General features: G+C 32.6%; 2 protein-coding genes across 6 annotated transcripts in view; one reads left to right on the top strand and one right to left on the bottom strand.

Annotated features, from left to right (window-relative positions):
- The window catches only part of LOC130902529 (disintegrin and metalloproteinase domain-containing protein 11), a 750,052-nt gene that overhangs the window by 405,652 nt on the left and 321,689 nt on the right, over nucleotides 1-22,711 (top strand). The gene's annotated exons all lie outside the window — the stretch shown is intronic.
- LOC130902530 (cytochrome P450 6a2-like) lies at nucleotides 131-11,160 on the bottom strand. Of its 3 annotated transcripts, none has more exons than XM_057814750.1 (8): nucleotides 11,031-11,160; nucleotides 9,853-10,169; nucleotides 6,107-6,340; nucleotides 5,850-6,033; nucleotides 3,202-3,371; nucleotides 2,945-3,146; nucleotides 588-839; nucleotides 131-326 (listed from the first exon to the last, which is right to left on the bottom strand). In XM_057814750.1, exons 2-8 carry the CDS (start codon nucleotides 10,159-10,161, stop codon nucleotides 163-165), a joined length of 1,515 nt encoding a protein of 504 aa, XP_057670733.1. In that variant the 5' UTR covers nucleotides 10,162-10,169; nucleotides 11,031-11,160; the 3' UTR covers nucleotides 131-162. The 3 variants fall into 3 exon arrangements, with proteins under 3 accessions (XP_057670733.1, XP_057670732.1, XP_057670734.1); XM_057814749.1 differs by having other exon boundaries at nucleotides 9,853-10,165; nucleotides 11,031-11,131; XM_057814751.1 differs by lacking the exon at nucleotides 6,107-6,340 and having other exon boundaries at nucleotides 11,031-11,133.

Raw genomic sequence — 22,711 nt, 5'->3', positions numbered from 1 at the left:
ACGCATGCAAAAGTATTTTGATCTTTATGGAGAATATTTTATTTGTCTCAAAACTTAAATAGTAATCCCCGCACACGTTACCTACGTGTAAACATCCAATATTTGAGATAGGAGGAATAAAAAATCAAAATTAGTGGGGTAAATTTTTTTATTAAAATCAAATTAAACTCGTTCAAATCTCAAAAATATTGGTTCTGTAGTTTGTATTAAGAAAGCTCTCTCATCAAGTTGTACAGGAACCTTCATACTTGGACTTACGTTCACTTTATATTTTGACAATATCCTAACAAGTCCTGTTTTTACTTGCATTAGTCCAAATCGTGAACCTGAAAATATTCAATAACTTATTAAGAAAAGATTTAATCAGATTGATTTCAACCATATGTTCATATTCTAATTTTTTCTCTATTTTTATAATGCCAACATTCATTTTCGCTTTCAATTTTTACAAGAACAATATCTGGAGTACTGAAGAGAAAACAGAATGGAACCATGTTATCAGTCTAGTTACTCTATAACTCTCTTTATGTGAACCACCAATTGATTTTTATTGAGAAAAATTGTATGCAAAAAGATATTTGACTTACCAATGCAATTTCTAGGACCGTCTCCAAATGGTAAATAGCAATCTTGGTTCAAAGTATGTTTATTTTCTGGACTGAATCGATCTGGATCATATTGTAACGGATTCGGAAAATATTCATGATCTCTATGAAGACTAATGATCGGTATAGTGATTAAAGTGCCTTTTTCTAAAACCTTATCAGTATCTCGAAGTGTATATTCTTTCACAGATTTTCTTTGTAAAATTGGAACTGATGGGTAGAGCCTAAGACTTTCTGAAAACGAATCTTATTTTCAATAGTTTATATATTTAACAAAAATTGGTTACATCTAAATTTTTCCCCATCCTATATTATAAGAAACGCAATTTGATATTGTTGAGAATACCCAAAAAGATGGGTTGTAAGTCACCCTTAGATAATAATAATTCATGACCTATAAAACACCCTATATCTAGTAAGTTTCAACTACAAAGATAGGAAATACCTTCATTTTTTCATTTTTTTATAAACAGTAAAAAACAGTTTGTTCTAAATAAATCCATTTATTGACAAAAAAAAATAATGATGAATTGAACAATACAAAACAAACCTTCCTATGAAACATATTCTGACAACATTTTGAACAGATTTTTACTTGAACATTGCTGGCACACAGCTTGTATCTAATGCCCCGAATTTACACATATTCGCATTTAACAGAAAAACTTCCCGAAATTCAAAATTATCAATTTATTTCACAGAAAAATAAATTTCAATGTTTATTGTTGTATTTCAATACAGTTTAATTTGAGTTTTTTGAACTTGAACTGCATATAGTAGTTTTTAAAAATTAATAATCCCACCCAATCAATAAAATTTAGTTATCATAACGATCTCTGATACTTATTTAATGGCTTCAACTCCAGCGAAGTCGTAGGTAAAAGCTAGTATTTAGTAATAATGCCAAAATATAGTTTTGAAAAGAATTTGCTACAATCTCGAAAGGCTTTTAAAGAACTGAACATTCACTCAAGAAAACCATTCCAAAAACTATATGAGAATAATTATTACAAAGTTTGAAGAATTGCTTAGTTCTTTGTGGGAAATAACTCTCAAGCTTTCAATTTTTTTTAATCTTTCATCTACACGTGACTGAACTCATCAAAATTGCTCTAAATAATGAGCCGAAAAATATTAGGCCATACTAACCCTAAGGAAAATTTATCTCAATGAAATTTTAAATTGATCAAACTTCTGGTCAATAATTACGCATTTTTTCAATAATATCCTCAAACTACTGATATTATTGTAGGGATATTGAATGAGATTAATATCCAAGAACAAATTCTGCGGAAAGGAGAAAAAATCTTGTATACTACTATACTTCAAACTTGAAACCCAGTTATCGCTATTACTCCCCACTGGTAAATGTTACCTCCATCCCTTATAGTATAAATAATTAATTATTATCGGTTAACTTATTATAGAATCGTATCGATTATCTCGAGAGATTGAAAATAATCGATTATTTTACGAATAACGAGACATAATCTCTGGAATGTTGAAAGCTCTATAGGTAGTTAACTATTTTGTTGGGGAGTATATATAATTGATTTCCACCCAAGTGTTCATAATAATTTTTGGAAGATAAAATTTGATTTTTCCTCAAGTCTGTATGAAAATATTTTGATAGATTTTGATTTAGTGAAATTTTCTTGATATTTTTTTCTTTGCATTTATTAAATAGTGATACAGCTCTTTATCGACATTTTTCTTTGAACTTACCATATGTACGAGGACATTTCCAACAATTATTCCGAATTATTTCAATAAATATGATATCAGTATAAGTCATAAACGACATACATTATCCTAATATTTCACTAAATTGAATCTGTATACATAGGGTAGATATCTCAGTATTTAGAAAATAGACCAAAAGGTCATCAATATGATAAAAAAATAGAACTGCATTAACGAACCATGAAATATGAAAAAAACATAAGATTCACAAATTATTGATACGAAATCTAATACAAGAAAAGAAGAATTTTTGAGAATGATACACAATTTAAGTAAAAGTTATATTTCTATTTTTTAAATTCTAATAAAACTACAAATAATTTAATTCATTAATGCTACTTATTTGAGAAGAAGGGACTAAGGAAAAATTAATTCGTCGTTTTAGAACAAAGTTCTATTTTGATTTCAATCTAATTTTGATATTCATGAAGGTGATCTATAAATCAATATAAATAAGCCAATTGTCAGTGTCAATATCATATTTTGATAAAGACTAAAATTAAATCGAAACGTCAATTTATTTTTATCTTTCAAAAATTATTGAAATGATTAAGAAAAACCAATTTTGAAACATATATTATATATAAATATCTTACCATCTATGACTTGTTGAAGATAAGACATTTGATTGAGTGTGTCATAGGTCAGTTCTCCATCCGATTTTTTCAACGTATCCTGTATTTCATTTCTCAATTTATCTTGAATATCTTGATTCCTTGCTAGTTCATACATTGAAAAGTTCAAAGCCGAAGATGAGGTGTCGAAACCAGCAACGAAAAACAAAATAACGTTGGCAACCTAATGAGAAGATTCAAAAAACTGTGAACCCTTGTACATTGGTTTTTGAACTTACCAGTTGATCTAAAGTGAAAGGGAAATCTGTATCTTGAGTTTCTTCCATCAAATTCATAACAAGCTGCAGAAAATCATCTCTTTTTACATTGTTTTCTTTTCTATACTGTATAGTTTGAGATATTATGTCTTTGAAAAATGTCAAAGCTTCAGGCTTCGTACTGGGAAGTCCTTAAAAAGATTCAATAATAATTATAGAACTGTTAACGTTCAGTATCTGAAGACGATAAGTTGGTTATCGAAACGCGCGTCAGACAGTGTAATTGCGAGTGGTAATGTGAACAGTGTTTTTAGTATGAATATCATCAACGTTTCTATAATTTCCAACTAAGTATTATTGAATCAATCACAATAAAAAATTTAGAAATTATGGAAGAGAAACATAGAAATAATTCACGACCTAAAAGTTTTAGCATCCAGTGGCATAACAATAGATTGGCAGAATGGGCAAAATGACACGAACCCTCAGCCGGAAGAGGTCCTCAGCCCGAGAGAGTCGTGGGCACAGAATGATATTATAAATTTTTTATTACAATATTTAGTATTATTTGAGTTATCTACGTGCATATACAAGCTAAAGAGAAAATTTCCATGAATTTTTTGGAAAAATTGTCATCCATCCTCGCCACGTTTAAACGCAGCGCTGTTGATGTAATAATGGGCGTATAGATGGCGTTGTTTATGCGTTGTTTATACGTTGTTTATGCCGTCCATATAAAAAGATAAGAAGTTGTAAAATTTTTAGTATACATTGGTATAAAATTGAAAATTTTCAAAAGCATAGATGTAGTAGAAAGTAACAAAAAATTTTTTTGAAACTGCAATAAATTCAACAATTTTTTGGAGAAAGTGTCAAAATTGGAATATATTATCATATTATTATCATATCATATTGTCATATCAATGAAAATAATAATAAATAATATTTTGACGAAAAACTAAAAGAAGTCGAAACGTCAAATTTTCATATGTCTTAAAAAAAGTATAACAGAAACTAATTTTATAACAGAAGAGACCTAAAATAAAGAAGATCATAGTAATATTTTCATATTATTCCATATAAATAATAAAGAAGAGTCTGGAAAATCTTCAATTTTAGCAATATTAAAAACAATAAATCCAACATGACTAACAGGACGTAACGATGCCATTTTGCTTTGAAATTTTGGTGTATTGGAGTTCAAGAATCGATAACAAAAACAATTTCATCAAATTCCAAAGAAGATGAGAAAAATGAAGTCATTCTACTGGAGAAGAAGGCTAGAACTCCATTATGGTTCTCCATTGCATTGCAAAATTTTACAAACCATCGACGGTGCCTCTAAAGCACTTCAATCTAAATCCATCGATCTTTCAAATTCCTCAAAAAGCTTGCAAGTCTCACTGGAATACCTTCAAAAGTAACGAAATTACAGAGTTTGAAAACGAAAGCAAATAGTACAGCAAAAAAATTGTCGATAAACTTTGATTTTTTAAAACTCGTCAGAGGAAAGTCTCCATAATCCTGAGAGCTTGTCATCACTAAAAGAGAGAGAAATGCTTTATTGTCAAAGAATTGTTACAATTTGTGGACAAAAGCTTGTAAAAACTAAAAAACAAGAATAATAGAAACAACTTTTCTGTAAATATGCCCTCAAATGATTACGAAATACAGGAACATATAATAACAATTTGATTTCAATTGGCAAATGATTGTACATTTTTTTGCATTGTAAAATATTGAGCCCTTAACCAATTCGCATTCGCTCAAATTAAGTTTAGATGGATCAGTTCAGTTCTTTTATTACTTAGATAAAGCGGCAATATCTAACTCCCATTTCAAGAAATTGTCCACAACAAGGATTTCACAGATTCAACGATTCAATGTATTTTTATATGACAAAACTTTAGTTTAGGAACATTAAGACAGAGAATATCAGAATCGCACCTTGATTTGAGGGTGATTAGGTCACTAGGTACAGTCCTATGAAGTGCCATGAAATTAGAGTTTTTTCAAGAGAAACTAGTGTCGTTTGCAAACAGACCATGTCGTTTATGAGCAGAAGAAACAAAATAGCACCCAGTACTGTGCCTTAGAGTACTCCACATTCTATTAGTTTGCAAAAAAAAATCGTTGTATCGACCGTTACAAGATAACTTCTGTTGGTCATCATCATCATCACCCAACTGTGATTGCGCTTTCTGGAAATGAATGAAATTGCTTCCATTATCAGTGTCTTGCAGCCTACCATTTTGCAAAATTTAAACGATTTGTTGGAAAATGCGTATTTGCCTAGGAAATTCTCAGATTTCCTTCCGCTTTGAATCTATATTTTCTGTAGGGAAACTAGAATAGATTTGTGTTATTTTCAACCATTTCTGTGATTGAAAATTTATTTAGGAAATTCTATGGGACACGAAAGCTATTCTATCCATTGAACTTTCCAAAATTCGCAATTTGAGGATGTAATCAACACTTCTGCTGAACAGACAGCCCGATAAAAGGAAACGAAAACATTTTGTACTAAAGCAAAAATTGTAGGTACGGTATTTATATTAAAAGAAAATGAATAATTGCAATCTTGAAATAAAAGTTCGTGTTTTATTTAGTGATTGTTATTCATATGGAACATGTCTGCTATTCAAAGAACAACATTAACGATTACTTACTCATTTTTAGAGCTAAATCTGGTGCGTAGTTTCTAATTATAAGCGCAAATGACTCTAATATATTACGGCTTGTCAGTATTTCCTTTCCTATGTGCCTAAATTTGTGATTAGGATCATTAAAACAATCGCTGTTTAATCCGAAAGCGCAAGATACAATCACGTCTATCGTGAACATACACATACACTGAAATTTCGAAAATGTTCATAAGGATTACACATTAACTCAAATAATTAATAAACAGAAAATTATTTTTCACCTCTTTGGAATCTATATCTTGTTTTTTATCTATAGATTTCTCTATTGCTCCCAAAAGTCCTTCGGTTGTTTGGACTATCAACGGAAACATCATTTTCATTTTTCCGCTTGTGAAAGTTGGTGTTAATTTGGTTCTAAGGTTTTTCCATAGAACTTCATCAACGTTAAATAAATGGTGGGTGATTGGTTGATATTTCTGATAATAGAAACCTCTGTCTATGAAATATTGAAAATCCTAAAAAAATTAGTTTAGAAGTACTTTAGAGTACACCAAATGGCTAACTTTATAGCTTGCTTAGTGTTGTTAAGAGTTTCAATCCAAGATGTCTGGTTAGATTTTCCAAAAATATCAGTTTTTGGTTGTTTTAATAATTCAACTATGAATTATATCGTGAAGAGATGATGAAAAAAGACTTGAAATGCTAAAATTGATATTTCAAAAAATTTGGAATTAACTCAGTCAAAAGAAATATGTATTGGAAAAACGATGAAAGATATATCCCAGCCATGTAAGAAAAGGAATTTTTGTATTTAGATATCTCTTGAAATTACCCATCTAAATTAAATTGTTGTTCAAGAACCACAACTGTTTTTCACGAAAATAATTATACTCAAAGTTTGTACACTTAGATAAAAACAGGTTTCTTTATCAATACTGAACCTAGACATAAATAAAAACATTAAAAAGACATGTTATACTGATGGAAGTATCATTATTAAATCAAAGCAAAGGATGTGCTGAAGATTTAGGTCCAATTGCACTGTTCTGCAAAAAAAATTTAATGGAACCACTTTTCTTGTTGATAATTATGTAACATGACGTCCTCGATCCAAACTACCATTTTCTTCCATCACCTTCGTCTTCCACCATTTTTAAGGGAGCTCCCTTCTTCTATTTTCTCCACTTCTCGATAATAATAACAAACTTATGGATATTTTTTTGATTTTAAAAGGTGAAAAGATCTGTTTAGGATTGAAACAATAAAGAAATGTATAATTACTTGATGCTTGCTTTCCTTTCATACCATGAGGTACAGCTGTCTCGTCCCAAAAACCAGCAGTACTTACTTGCACTCCACTCCCTGAAAATCTCTCCACCAATTTAGCGATGTCTTGCTTAAACCGTTTCACGTGTTCATAGGATACTTTCCACTTCCATAGCAATTCTCAACGTGAGAGACGTAATCATCACTTTTGTGGTTAGTTGTTCAATAAACGTCGATTCTTGAAAATGTTGTCTAATTCGGGGACCCACTAAAACTCCTTCTTTGATTCTAGCTTCACTAACAGGAGATTATTTATCCTTTGCTTTCAAAAATTGCTAAATCAATCTAAGTTTGATGTGCAGAGATCAATGGATCGAGGGCGACATTTTTTTGACCAGGGATAAAATTTTCTTGCAGAAGCCAGTTCCTACGATGGAATGTTTGTTTCAGTCTCGGCCCCGTTCATAGAGGAAGATCGAAACAACGCAAACCTGTACACGTAAGGTATTGAAAGCACCGGCGTCGTGCAATCAATATGCCTGTTTCTTTATATTTTTATTATTAATCTTATATTTTTGTTATTTGTCATTTTACATGATAATCATCCAAAATGGTGTCGACTTTTATGCAGATCGGTGTACCTTGGGGTAGAAAAAGTCTTTAAAGCACATTAGAAAAAACTATAAGAGAAACTGTAAAAAGATGATTGAAAATAAAAAATATGAGATACATATATGGAAATACAAAAGAGAAAAGAAGTTGACAAACCAGAAACCAGACAAGATAAATAATTACAGAAAACGATATACAAGAAATAAATAATGATGTATTTTTTTACAGGAGAATCCAAAATCGGGCATATTGAATGGATTTTTTAGTAAACCAACAGTTTAAAGATAGATTGATAGGCTTTGTACCAATATCGGATAGATTATGTGACATTAGGATAAAAGGAAATAATGGATACATGTTTATTGGTAATATACATGCACCAACAGAAGGAAAATATGAAGACACAAAGAATATATAAAGTAATATATGAACATCATGAGTACCCACTTTCAGAGAAAAGAAATCTGTGAAAGAACTCGGATGATCCTAGGTAGAAATGATACAAATCAGATCGATTATGTTCTAATACAACAGTATCCAAAGCTAATCATAAAAATTAAAACATATCGTGGAGCAGACATAACTTTGGATGACTTTTTGTAGGTGTCAAAACATAAAAAAAGAATGGAGAAAACGAAAAAAGCAAGGATGAAACAAATTCTGTACAACTTGGGCGATTTGAAGAGAAGAGAAAATATTGAAAAAAGGTCTACGGTAGAGTACTTAGGCAGCAGAGTAGAAAGCCAAAAAAACTAGGAAAATATTCAACAAGTAGTAACAACCACCACTAAAAAAATTGAGACGAAGAAAAGCACAAAAGAGGAAAAGTTGGGTAGATGATGAATGTGACAGTGGAATACAACAAAAATGAAACCAAGGCAGGAAATGTTGCAGAATAGAAAAGTATGAGTGAATATAACAATAATATGAAAAAGAAAGTAAAGAAACTGTAGTAAGAAAAAAGATAATCTTCAGAAGATGAAATAGAAAGTATGAATATGAAAGAAAGGAAATTAGAAATTTTTACTAAGATGTGGAAGACAGAAAATTTTTCATGATTACTGGCAGGCATTAAACGGGATAACCATCATAGTAAAAATTGAAAACAAGACAAGTGAACCTTTCAAAACACAACAAGGATCAAGACAAGGCAACCCCCTATCATACTATTTAATCTACCTTTGGAAGGCATAATGAGAAGAACTATTCAACAAAAGGTCATGATATTTCAGTTAGAGTTAATAAAAAGAAACAGAAATTTTAAAAAACCACAAAACAACTGCCAGGAGTAACAGCAATGCAGGCAGCCTTAGAAGAATATTAAGATCTAAAGAGATATCCAGATCTACGGAAGTTCTAATGTACGAACCAATTTTGAGACGCATCCTGATATACGCCCGTAAAACTTGGGTAATGACGAATAAAACTAAACAGAAATCGGAAATGTGGGAGAGAAAAATACGAAGAAGAATTTTTGGAGGAAAGCAGACACAGTTAGGATGGGAGAGAAGATCAAATCGTGAAGTTTACATACTTTTCAATGAGTCAACAATCAGCGCGTTTATAAAGACAAGAAGTTTATAATTGCTAGGTCACTTAGAACGAATACAGACTCGTCAAACGAGTTACATGGAAGATACCAGAAGACAAGCGGAAAGAGGTAGACCACGAAAACTATAGAAGGAAGTAGTAGAAGGAGACCCTAGGAAGAAAAACATCTAGAATTGGAAAAAATTGAAGAATAAAAACACGGCACGGTATACAAAAAATCACCTGTTATAAAATCAAAAAAAATAAATGGGAAGATCAGATTGTACAGGATTTATAAAGTCTAGGAGTGTGTGACTGGAACAGACAGATGGAGAGGAGAAAGAAATAATCGACTCCACAAGAGCACGAATTGAACTCTATATAAATACTTGTTCTAATTGAAATATATTTTTTAAAAAATCAATTTTCTTCATCAAGAGGAGAAGATATCATTTCTTTAGGTTTAATATGAACATAGAAAAAATAATGTTTGTAATACGTACAAAAAGTGTACTCAAAGTCTCGTACAGTACACTTCACTTACACTAATTTACGGTTATACCTATCGAGTATATTCACTTCTTCGTATAAAAAATAATTATAAAATTTACACTATTACCTTTTTAAGAATATCCTTGATATATTGGGGATCAGTTACCATAAATATAGGCCAAACTACACCGTAGAATCCTCCGAATTTCCATCCTCTGTTTTTGATTTGTGTATACAAATCCATCAATTCCAAACAAAATCCTTTGGTATAACACAAAAGCTCGCGTCGATTGCCATAAGGAAATCTCGGTTCGAGATATGGAATTTTCCTTCTAGCCCAGTATTTGTAGGAATATAAGAAATAAGCATAAATCGATAAAGAACATATGAACAGCACGAGAATTACGTTCGTAACAACTTCGCAAATCCAGTGCATCCTTCTATCTAGAAAATATGAATTATATGAAACAAGTTATGACTTTCAGCGACCTTGCAAAATACTGTTTTAAATTTTTTTTCATAATTTGTTTTCAAATCCTCATATTTTCTTATTCTTGACCATCTTTAACTACAGACAAGGTGAATAAAGCCTCATATAATGTACTATTTTGAGAACCCAGGTAGTAATATAAGGACTGTTGATAGGGTAATAAGAAATAGGCCAACGCAATGTCGTGGTACGATATACACTTTGTCTTAGTAGGTTCGGTTTATACCTTAAGATGTACCACGATGCGATTAATCAACTATCCACTCATTATTTGTAGCTAATGAAAACATATTCACCATGCCGTGGATATGAACAACAAACAATACAGCTACCAATCACGATTACGTCATCTTTGTTTCAAACCTTACCAATTTCCCCCCTCTTTTAAGTATATTGGAAAGTGTCGGAATTATACTCAAGTATCAAGTGATAACCTGACTTGTTCAGGTTGAGCCGTACCTCTGGATGTCACTGTTCATTGGTAATAACTTGTACCATCATCAGGATTGGATATAATTAGCTTTTGTTAACACTAGATATTCGCGTCGTAATGATTATTAAATGAGATTCCACATTAAATGAGAAATTCCACGTTGATCGTCTTCAACCGATTCCAGTCTATATTTGAACCGTTTAACTAATTCAAACACACTTTTAGAAGGGGTTTTAAACGGTCACCCTGTATATATCTCAACCAATATATTGATACATTTGTTGTATCCAAAATATTTGTATGTATTTTAAATGGTTTCACTTTTACTTCAAATTTGTAATAATATATTGTTTAAATAAATATTATAAAACGTAAACTTTACCTTTTATTATTCAATTTGTGTCAAAGAAACTACAAAAGTGTTTACCTAAATAAATTACACAACAATATATTTACAACTACCAGGGTCTGAAGGTTATTTTATCCTCGCTCCGTTTATAGATAAGCTGCTTATCTGTAATTTTTAAATTATAAATAATAAACCGGTTTTTAGTAGTGGTAATACTGCATATCTTATGAATAGGACATTGAAGAATTCAAATAGTTACAGTGTGCATCTATCAAATTCAAAAGTTTCTTTTTATGTAGAGATAGTCCGGTAAATATGAGTAGACGATTCAACTAAACCGTCCAACTCCTTTCAGTTATTCAAGAAATTTTTATTCCTCGGATTTTTTTCGGTTATAACATAGTTTGATGACTATTTGCAATTGCAATAATTTCGAATTATGCTAAGTAGTAAAAATCAATAATTTTCCTTTGCTATGATTTCCGTTGAAACAAAAGAAATTTGAAACTCTTCAGTGGCGAGTATTTATTTCTGTGGTAAAGATACCCCTCAATTTGGCGACGATCTAATTTATTGATTAATTTTTTTTCTTCTAAATTGTTCTCTAAGGTCTAAATAAGCTAATTTCAGTTTGAAAAATTTGGGTTCATTTTTGGATGAGATATGGAATATGTATCTTGTAGAATACCTTGCCAAATAAGCTGGTTTAAGGTTGGCGGCAGAAGTAATGGAAACAGCAATCGACCGGTCCAACATTGTCTCATCCTTTGACACTTGTGATTCATCATCTGCATCAAAACATTCTTCAACGTATACATCTAAAAATTTGCTCGTTGCCTAAAATAATACATTTTCACTATCTAAATTTTCTTCATTTCTTCTAAAACAAAGACGCTAAATTTAAACAAAAATTTGCAAACTACGAGGCATTATTTGGATTACATTCTACAGAAAACTATCCCATTCCTGAATCAGTAAGTCACCAAGATCTCTAAAATTTCAGGGGGTACATATCTCCCTAAAAGTCTCCTTATTCCATCCCAAATGTGTCTAATGCGAGCAGGTCAAACAAATAGCGTGATTATTATTATGGTCTTCTAAACCTCTGTAAGATATTTGTGTGCAGTCAAAGTCTCATTCTCGATAAAGACTAACTCTGTGCGAGCGTCAAAAGATATGCATCTCTATAAAATACCTCATCTTCCAACAAGGCAGTAGCTTGGCAATATACGCTTGAGCATATCTCTGTTCACACTCTCATATATCTATCTGAACCTATAAGACAGAATCGCGATTTATTAGACTTCAATCCGATATTATCGAAGCGACGGTCCAGTAGCTTTAGTTCGAGAAGATAATCTAGCAAGTGGCCTCTTAACAGCTCACACACTTCTCGCAGATGATTTCGAAAGGGAGACTGCCGTGACTGTTTGGTTTCTCAAATTACTAGAAACGAAAAAGAGGTCACTCTTGGTAGTATGGTCCTGTCTCGTCAGGGATCAGGTCTTCGCGTTAGCAAACCAGTTTCTTCGAACGGCTGCAATACTCGTTGCACACTAGATAAGAACGTTTCTCGTCGGTTCACGCTGACCACGGCTATCTTCTGGAGGTGCCACAATAACAGAAAAAATGAAAAAGATAGAAATAGAAAATATGCGAATGTTGAGAATTGATCAAATTGAGTAACCATGTTCACGTTAATTTTCAATTTAGTTAAATTGGCAGGCGATAAATACATTTTGATATGGCATACGTGGTCCAATTTGTAATTTCAACAATTGAGCAACTGAGCAACAATCCGACGATTGTTTAGCAACAGTTTTGTTAATCAAACGAGTCAAAAGATACCTTTTGAAACTCTGTTCAATAAACTGAACATTTTGTCAACATTGGACTTCATCATTTCTCAACAAAGAACCCAAATCCACTGAAAATAACAACAGATGAAAATGGTTCTTATGAATTTTTTCTGTGAAACGTTTATCAAAATAACGTTTTGCATTGAATTATCGGTAAGAAAATTTTTATATTTTTATGCAAGGTGATGTTATCTTCCGGCAAAGCAATTCAATATTTCATATGCATACTCCATACTATTTATTAGATTTTTTTCCAAAGCTGCTAATCTGAACCGTTCACGTAACCGTTAATGGAAGTGTATTTTCTACGCAATCTCCAGCTGTACACAGTTATTGTAACAGTACTTGTTATCAACGAAGTACCGAAAAACCGTCTCAGAAACGGCCTAAGTCGGTTGGAACACAAATCAGAATCGTTCGTATAACCGGATTCCGTGTTCCAACCACCATGCTGGAACACGTAATCTCTATTGCGCAGAATCATCACCATATGGGTCGGAACGAACCTCTTAAACGTATTACATCGTCAATATTTAAAAAGCGATCGATTGAAAGAAAAGCAATTGTAGTTTTCATAGAATAAGGGACTAATCTAAACAAGCTACGACATGTTTGAATTGAGGAATAGGAATTTCTACATATGAAAACCGACATTACTCAGGAGACACCATATTTTAATTGATTTGGTTAGAACACTTCTTCCTCTTTCTCTATTTTATCATTTCCAAACAAGTTCTATTTTTATTATATTATTCATTCGTTTCTAATTATATCTCGAAGCAACTCATCTTGAGTGTGTTTTTTATGACAAGCAATTAAGAAAAGAGAAAAAGCGTAATGAAACGAATCATATATTCATGTTTAAATCCATAACAAATTACAATTGTAGCTTAGACCGACCACTATCTTCATTATTCCAGTTTTTCGACCACTGTTGGTTCAATAAGGTTCAATTTCATCAGTACTCCAGAAGTTAGTTGTGGAGCTAGAGATATACACGTTACAGAAACCAAAATTTTATGTTATTAACTGAAGTACAATATCAATATGATTGTCAGGGACTCTATGTTCTAGTTAGGAAAATATTAGTGGAGAGCGTTTACATCTATTATTGTCTGAAATATACAGAGTTATATTACAGAGTAGCTGAATCTACTGTTTAATACAGCGCTCAGCGTAATTATCAAGTATTTATTCATATCAACACAATCGATAATTATTTCTGTACCACATGAAGGACAGCGAGAGCATTATCTGTGTTGGACATATTACCTTCTAGCTTGCTGGCAATACGGGGTCAGGCTATTAAATAATCAGACTCGTTATGAAAAAATGTTTTATTATAAAATTTATTCTAAGTTCGAATGCTCCCCTTCAATTTACTCTCATCTCGTCGCCACACACCTTTCCAGGCAGTGCAGGTAGTATTCTTTGGTAAGTGCCTTTAGGAGCTCTTGCCGTTTTTTGCTTTACCGCTTCAATCGACTCAAATCGGGTCCCTTTAAATGTAGATCTTTTTCTAACCTTTCAAGAAAATCTTAGTAAACCTGTTGACGCAAGAGCTTTTGGTCAGGAGTCAGATTTTTGGACACCAACTTCGTACAGACTTTTGTCATGTGTAATTCCTCGTGTAAATTTTTTTTGTCTATTTGAGGATCGATAACATTTGACAAATACAGTTCTTTGTTCGATCTTAGACCATAAGGTTTTTTATACGAATCTGTGCTATATATTTTTTCCTTCTAATATTCCACTTTTTACACCGTTCTACAGCGAAGGCTGAAAACTATATCACCACCAACCGCTTGACATAGTTGATAGTTGTGGCCACTCAGCTTTCTTTAAATGTATCCTCTCCTGTTTTCTGGAATATAAAAATCTAAAGCTGCTTTCACGATATAATCCCTCGTATCTGTTTTTTTTGCAGATGCAGTTATACAGCAATAAATATTATTTTGGAAAAATATTTAATTCTGATTAATAAAGAATTGAGTCCATCTTGTAACTCCAATAAAACAGATAACAATTATTACTCTCATCCACCCCACTGTTAAACATGAAGTTGCTACGAGTTCTCCTCAATCAGTCATAGTTCAGTAAAAGTATTCAGGCCATCATTCAGTGTGAAATAAGATACCAAAAGATGAAAGTTACGGGGCCAAAGATGCCTCCCGTGCTTGTAAAGACGGTTTCCCGCTTATTTAATTTTATAACTACAACGTATAACGATATTCAGTATTTGTATATCAATCCCACGTCTATTTTTCAATCTTTTGGAATCACTTGTGAACCATTTTCACTGTATTTTCCATGGACCCGGCGTTTTACGTAGAGGAAAAACTCTAGACATCCAATAAATTTCTATACTATTGTGTTTTCAGATTTTCCACCTTTTTTATGTTTCAACCACAACTTATAACATCCAATTAAATATTAATTGTTTATTCTACCCTCCAATCCAATATGTGATAATTATCAATGATATACTTAATAGTACTGTTAGTTACAATAAAGGGTTTTATTTTAAAAATTATTCTACATTCGAATGCTCCCCTTCAATATACTCCCCTTCTCTCGCCACATACCTTTTCATACGTTTTTTCCATCGATCAAAGCAGTGCTGGAAGTCTTCTTTGGTGAGGGGTTTTGCTGTTTTATGCTTTACCGTTTTCCATCGACTCAAATCGAGTCACTTTCAAATCAGATCTTTTCCTAACCTTTCCAACCTTTCAAGGAAATCTGAGCAGACCCGTTGTGGCAAGAGTTTTTGGTCAGAAGTCAGATTTTTTGGCACCAACTTCGTACAGACTTTTGTCATGTGTAATTCATCATTCATTATCCGGATGCTCATTCGACGATCTGCACGCTTAATTCGGTTGACTTTGATCACTGTTTCCGGAGTTTAAACAGTCACAGGGCGACTTTATCGCTGGTCATCTTCAGTGCTCTCTCGGCACTCACTTAAGCGCTTACACCACTCAAAAACACGCTCACGAGATAGAGAATTGTTTTCATAGGCCTCTTGCAACAATTTACAACACTCAGGCGGGGTTAATTTTTCACCCCACCTGTCTAGGGCGCACTCTAGGCGCACAGTCTCGTAACCAGTATGCAGCATACTCGGAATAAAGTATAATAAATAGAAGTCGTTTATTTTATAAAAAGTTCTATTAGAATTTTTGTTCTTTGATAAATAAATGTATATTTATATCCCTATTTATTTGTCTTTGGGTTCCTTGGAGTTTCTGCTTGGTTGCTGTAGGGATGACACATAGTACAAAATAGGTTTATTATTCTCGAAATGTTCAAAGCTTTCCAAAAATAGAAAAAGACTAATTGACCCAACTAAAAACATCAATGAATTTCGTCAGCAGGACGTAGGCCATAAAACACAGCTTCCATTTGCTCGTTACAACGATTCTAACGACTTTTGCCGCAATTAGTAACACAGAAAATACTTCGTTTTGGTCCGTTTATGAAAATTAAACTGTCACCGTGGTTCAGTTCCTAAAATGAATCATGTAGTAGTGTTAGTTTATGGATTTTAATAAACTAGCTTTCAACTCGACTTATTTTTATTGAGAAAATAATTCATCTTGATTCATAGAAAGGTTCTCGGTGCTATTCATAGTTCAAATAAAGTAATTGAAATTATAATTGGGAAAATGAATCATTTTCAATTTTTTATATTTATTTGACGGTGTTTTCTTTAGACTTGGAGTGTATCATTGTATTATTTGAAACACATTGAAGCATGTGTTTCCATCAATCATTTCCAATAATTTCAAACAGTCAATCACTTGCTTCTAGTAAGTTACAGGCAACCTTGCGCAGTACATAGGCACTCTTCCAATGAGAGTTTTTCTAGTTCGTTCTTAGTTCAAGGAAAAGGCCAAAAACCTCTCATTTACACAGGGTCTTTCAAAACGTTTGCATGCGAGTTATATCACTGAATCAAGCGAAAATGCCAATTTTAAAAATTTATAACCAAATTTGAAAGTTAGCAGTAGACTTCTTCAGCAAAATCAGGTCACTCGTCATGACGACAATCTATCCAGGTGCAACAATAGCTCAATTTCGAAACAAATTCACTCATTAAAACAACCTTTCAACGGACTGAACAACCAAAATTCAATATCCGCAAAATTTATAAAAATACTCCACAAATAACTTAATTCATGAACAGTTAACTGGATGTTGCTCGAACCTTTCAAGGGGAAACAACTTTGCTCTTACAAGCAACATAATTCTGTAATTATACCACGTTTGGCAAATTTGGAATAATGCGAGCGTCCTCTAGACCAAGACTTAACCTCAAAAGAAAATAAACCAAACAATCAATTTGTTTGAATCAAAATAGTACAACTATACTAAATAACTTAAATTTCGGGAACCCAGTATGTCACCAACAACTATATACAAAACTAAACAAAAGTATTGGTTTTGATAATTCCTCCTTAGTTTTATTAGAATATTTGACTTGAAAGGGATTTTACTTAGCCTCAATGGAGCTGAGTCACGCTTCATCTGTGTGTGACCTTTAATCATAAATTTCTTTTCAATGGTGACTTTATATTGTTGACTCAATATTAATAGGACATTGCGATGGACTGTATTTCTGATATTGACACCAGATCATAATCGTTAACGTTTTCTGCTCCAATGTTTTTGCTAGCGTATCGATAATACAAAAAGCAAATGTCGAGGATGAAAGTTCAGACGCAGTATAATCAAACTAGTAGCATGAAACATCTTGTCTGAATAAGTTGAAAACCGAGCCGTTTTTTCGAGTATGGAAACAGAAGATTATCCAAGGGGGCTGAGTCTAGTGAATAGGGTACATGAGATAGAAATTCAAACTTTACCTGATTAATTTCGGCAATTGCAATAGCAGATGTGAGAGCTGGTGCTTCGTCTTAATGGAATACCATCTATTCTCACCCAAATCCAGCAGTTTTTGCTTGATTTCTTTACTGATACGCATAATACTGAACGTTGATGGTTTTTCCTTTTCCAAGCTAATCAATGGAAATTATCCCAGGCGCTTTCAAAAAAGCTATCGCTATGATTGTTTGAAGATGCATCGGTCCCTCTTGGGAGCCGGTTCTCCCTTTCGAGTCCATTATTTTGATCGCTCTTCTGTTTCAGGTGTGAAGTGAAACATTACCAACACTCGATGAAAATATCTTGAGACGTTGATTTTGTTCCATTTTGAGCAAACGCGGAACCCATCTTGCACACAGCTTTTTCATGTCCAAATTTTCAGTTAATATGCGATGTATCGCACTTTTTGAAATGCCAACTGTTTATCCTGAGAAGCGTCCAAGTTATTTCGAAATTTCATTTTATTTGTATCTTCATTTCATTATTCTAATGTTGGTTTTCTAGTTTTTATTATTTTGTTGCTACCAGGTAATTTCACGATAATTTCTTGTATATATAAGACATTGAAAAGAAGAAAATAGAGAAATAGGAGTATAATAAAAGTAAATGATACTATCACTCATGCTTTGTATAATTCAATCCTTTTCCTTTGAAAAGAGTGTCGTTCATAATTGTCGACTGTTCTACAAAGAAAAGAAAATATTATCAGCGGGCGTACCAGTTTCATTCGGTTAATTAGGAATTCGGTACCTAATTTTGAATGAGCTTCTGTTCAGTGTTCTTTCTACTTCTAATTAGAAGCTGTAAAACCATTGTATAGACTGAAATATCTCTAGATTCCTTTCATTTCAGAATCAAAGAAACATGAATATTTAAACGTTCATATTTCTTGATTTTTGATTGTGTTCGCAAGAAGAAGATTTAGGTTATTGATGATTTGTTCCTTATTTAGTATAAAACACTTTTCCTTAATTTAATCGAATGTAGTTTCCTAATGATTTTATTTATTCAGTATTCCCCCAAATATATATTCAATTGAATCGTACAAGGAACGGCTATTTTTGGTCAAAACGTATTGACAATAAAAGTCTATAATAAAATAACGTTTAACAATATACCGTGAGTTATCATTTTCGTCCAGAAAAGTTGTATATCGAAGCAGGAACGCGATGAACATATACGCGATTTAACTCATGAGGTAGATCAAGAATCTCACTTCAAAAAACTATGCTCCAAACAAGTGCATAGACCATTATATTAACCGAAAAGTTTGACTAACGTTTCTTGGTATTCATAAGATTTACATCAATTAACACGAAATGGATATAAAGGTTACAGATCCGATTGTTGGGCTGTTATGACGCGGAATTGGAGATAAAACAGCTCTATTTGGACGAGAAAAATCGCTCTTCATTCACCATAATGGACCAGCTCACACTTCTGTCCTCACAAAGACCAAGTTGCTTGAATAGAGCTAGAAATCGCTACCATCTATACTATATTCTCCAGATTTGGCACCGTACGATTTTTCATTGTTTCCAAACTTAAAAATCACTTTTGATAAGTTGGTCAAATCTATCGTGCTTAAAGGAGACTATGTTCTAAAATAAATAGCCGCTTCACCAAAATTTCCGAGCTCAACACAGAATAATGTCTTTTTTCTTCTAGTAATATATTGTTTCATCAAATTTTCCACAATTCTATTCTATTTTAGTTTATTTTTATGCATTAGAGGGTATTGAAATTGAGAAACAATCGTATTTCATATGCGTATCATTTCTTCTAGTGAACTTTCAACATTTTCTTTGCAAACATCATCTTTCCTGTCCTCAAGGTAGTCACTACAACGAGTAGATTCAATAGTCAACAAACTTCCTTCAACTTTACGCATATTTTCATCTTGCCAAATTTTATTTAGTGTATATTTCTTGTTGATCCATGTTCCATCTAAATAGAATATCTTTCTTCTTTGGTTTCTCATCCATATTATGGTATTTGGTCAATAAACCCAAACCTGGACATCAAAGGACCACCAGAACTCCGGAAAATGTCGAAAGAGTGAGTCAGTCAATTCTGCGTTCTCCTCGGCGGTCCATTCGCAAACATGCAGCTGCTCTGGGAATTTCTGACACTACTGTTCGGCGAATTCTTCATGAAGACCTCCATTTTCATCCCTATAAATTGGCTGTTGTGTAAGAATTGACTAAACGCGATTTTGTTGTGAAAATGCCTGAGAAGTACTGCTTTACAACCTGCCTCAGGAAGCGGTAGTTTTGTTCAGTGCTCACTTTCACATTTCGGGCTGCGTCAACAAACAAAACATGCGTTTTTGGAGTAGTGAAAATCCGCGTGAACTTCACCAGAATCCACTTCATTGCAAATGAGTTACTGTATGGTGTGCGATATCGGTAATGGGAATAAGTGGTCGTTTTTTTGAAAAAAAAAACGTGCAGTTACCATGAATGCAGCTCGTTACAGTAACATGATCCACGTTAGGGACGTGTAGTTCAGCAAGATGGAGCCACAGCACACACTGCACGAGTCCCAATGGATTTGTTGCGACAGCATTTCCCCATACACCTCATCTCTCTCAGAAGTAATCTCCCATGGACGGAATGCTCTCCAGATTTGGCTCGGTACTATTTTTATTTATGATGTTATTTGAAATCCCTGGTGTATGATGATCGACCACGGACCATTACTCACCTGAAGAAGAACATTCGTGATGCCATTACCAACATACCCATTGATATACTGCGAAGAGTGGAGACGAACTTCCGAAATCGCCCAAATTAGTGTATACACAATGGAGCTCGCTATTTAACAGATGTTATTTTCAGCACTGAATGAAAAAAAACTTGGGACATTGTATTCTCAAATAAAAAAATAATTAAAACAATATCTGAACTACTTTTGTTTCTATCGACCTTTTCAATAAGTAAGTTTCTCTGGCGCACCCTGTACAATATTGCCTCTCTTTATCAAAATAGAGTTTCTGAAATGGTTTTTCCAGCGAGAAACTATTTCTTTTAGAAGTGTCCAAAGTATGTTTCTCATTTCAGGGTGATTCTGATCATCTCGAACCGTGGGAAGAATTTGTCTGCTGGTAGAAATTCTTTTCTAAAGAACTCACCCGCTTTCGTTCGAAGACTTTCTTCCAAATGATTTTCTATCTAAAATTTTGGTTCTCCTGAAGCTTTATGTGCTGTTTGAATATCGCCAAATTCTCTGTTAATTATACACAACTTGTATCTTTTTACTAAATGGAAAAATCTACTATCGTTTTTTTAGTGAAATTTGTTGGGAAGAGAGTGTTGGATTTAGAATAAAACAAAGTTTTTGTTGGGTTTATGGATGAGGTATTGGTGTATTTATGATAAAATACGTTATGGAATGGAAAATTATTTTATTTCTATTATAGTTTACAAAGGATCGGAGAGAACTAACTACCTACTACTGAATTTCAGTAAATTGTCGATTTTATATTCAAACTTATACCTGGCTTTATGACCTGTAGCTCTAAAAAACATTTTTCTATTTTTTTCATGAAATACCAAAATATATTCTTCAACAAAGTTGAAAATATATTTAACAGATGTTAAGTAAATATTATAAAAGTATATTATCTTAAAAGGGAAGGATTTTTCCATTCAATATTCCCACAGTTTTTAATTAGTAGTTTGAGTGTGAGTAGGCATTTATTGAAAAAAATTAATTGATGTAAACATCAATACACAGGACTTTAGGCCTGTCCAAACTATTTTCTATTGTTCTGTATAGAGTATGGTTTCAAAATAATATTCAGATTATTCTGTAAAAATCTTCAAAATCACCAAACGTATGTTTTGCATTGTAAATTATGTTTTATCGCTCTCTTCCACATAAAATTATACCATAAAACAAGAATTATCACTTCTTTCTTCAGTTATTTTCTAAAAAATCCATTTCTATAATGTATATTTTCTTTCGTATTAATTAAACTTTTTATTCTGTTAATTAATTCCTGAATCCACTTTTTCAAAATATTTAATTAGTTATTTGAAAATGCTATTTGTTTGGAATCAAATTTAGCAGAAATCTGATTTAAAAACGAAGTAAATTAGATTCGTTTAGGAAAAAAAACGAAACAGAAAGTGAAACTCCAAATGAAAACTGTCCCTTTTTTGACGCGTACTAATTAATACAAAAACAACAGGTTTGTGATACCGTCAGAATCCTCGTGCTTTCATTATAAATAAAGCCAATTTCCAACATTTTCCAAACCCTAGCACTTTCCATCAGAGTTTATATTTTTTTAATATGTGATCGGTATTGGAAGTATGCGACAAGCTGTTAGAAATACATAAACAATTTGAAAGACAATTTCATCTTCCTGATGAGTTTCTAGGAGATCAATCATTAAAGGTAGAATACCAAATTTTATGGTGCAAAGGAATGAATGCATTGTACATGAAAATAAATTCTATTATTTTCTTGGTTGTTTGAAGAAAACTATTTGTCTCAAAAATAGACAATCAACAGGATCAAACTATTATGAATTTCGCGGTTGTTTTTGAACTTCCATTATTGTGGTAGTCATTTCAAATGGGAATTTTATGAAGCTCCAACTATCCTATGATATAAAATTTTTTTGATGAGGTTCACCCATAACTTTGCCTCATAAATCACCCTATCTATTGATGAGAACTGCGTAAGAGTCAACCTAGTAATTTTTGAATTAATCACGAATATACCGTGTATATACTGTAGAAACAGCATAGATCTTTGTTTTGTAATGTCTAGTGATTTGCACTAATGCACCCAAAATATCCACATAATATATACTGAGATCTTTCTCATGCATCACTTTATCTATTGGTGAGAATTGCGTGAAAATCGGTCCAGCAGTTTTTGAGTTACTCACGAGTTTACCGAACCGCAGAAGCAGCATGGGGTTTTTATATTGTGATACCATGTGATTTCCACTATTTC

This window comes from Diorhabda carinulata, chromosome X, assembly GCF_026250575.1.
Source record: "Diorhabda carinulata isolate Delta chromosome X, icDioCari1.1, whole genome shotgun sequence".
Taxonomy (NCBI): Eukaryota; Metazoa; Arthropoda; class Insecta; order Coleoptera; family Chrysomelidae; genus Diorhabda; species Diorhabda carinulata.
The sequence above is the reverse complement of the archived record's forward strand: the minus strand, read 5'-3'. Positions and strand labels throughout refer to the sequence as shown.

Bases quoted from the DNA above. Each gene is read 5' to 3' on its own strand.
- LOC130902530 (XM_057814750.1), bottom strand. From the start codon at position 10,161: ATGCACTGGATTTGCGAAGTTGTTACGAACGTAATTCTCGTGCTGTTC. The intron at 6,341-9,852 runs GTAATAGTGTAA...TAATTTTTTTAG, and splicing joins TCAAGGATATTCTTAAAAAG to GATTTTCAATATTTCATAGA. The intron at 6,034-6,106 runs GTGAAAAATAAT...TCGAAATTTCAG, and splicing joins AAGATATAGATTCCAAAGAG to TGTATGTGTATGTTCACGAT.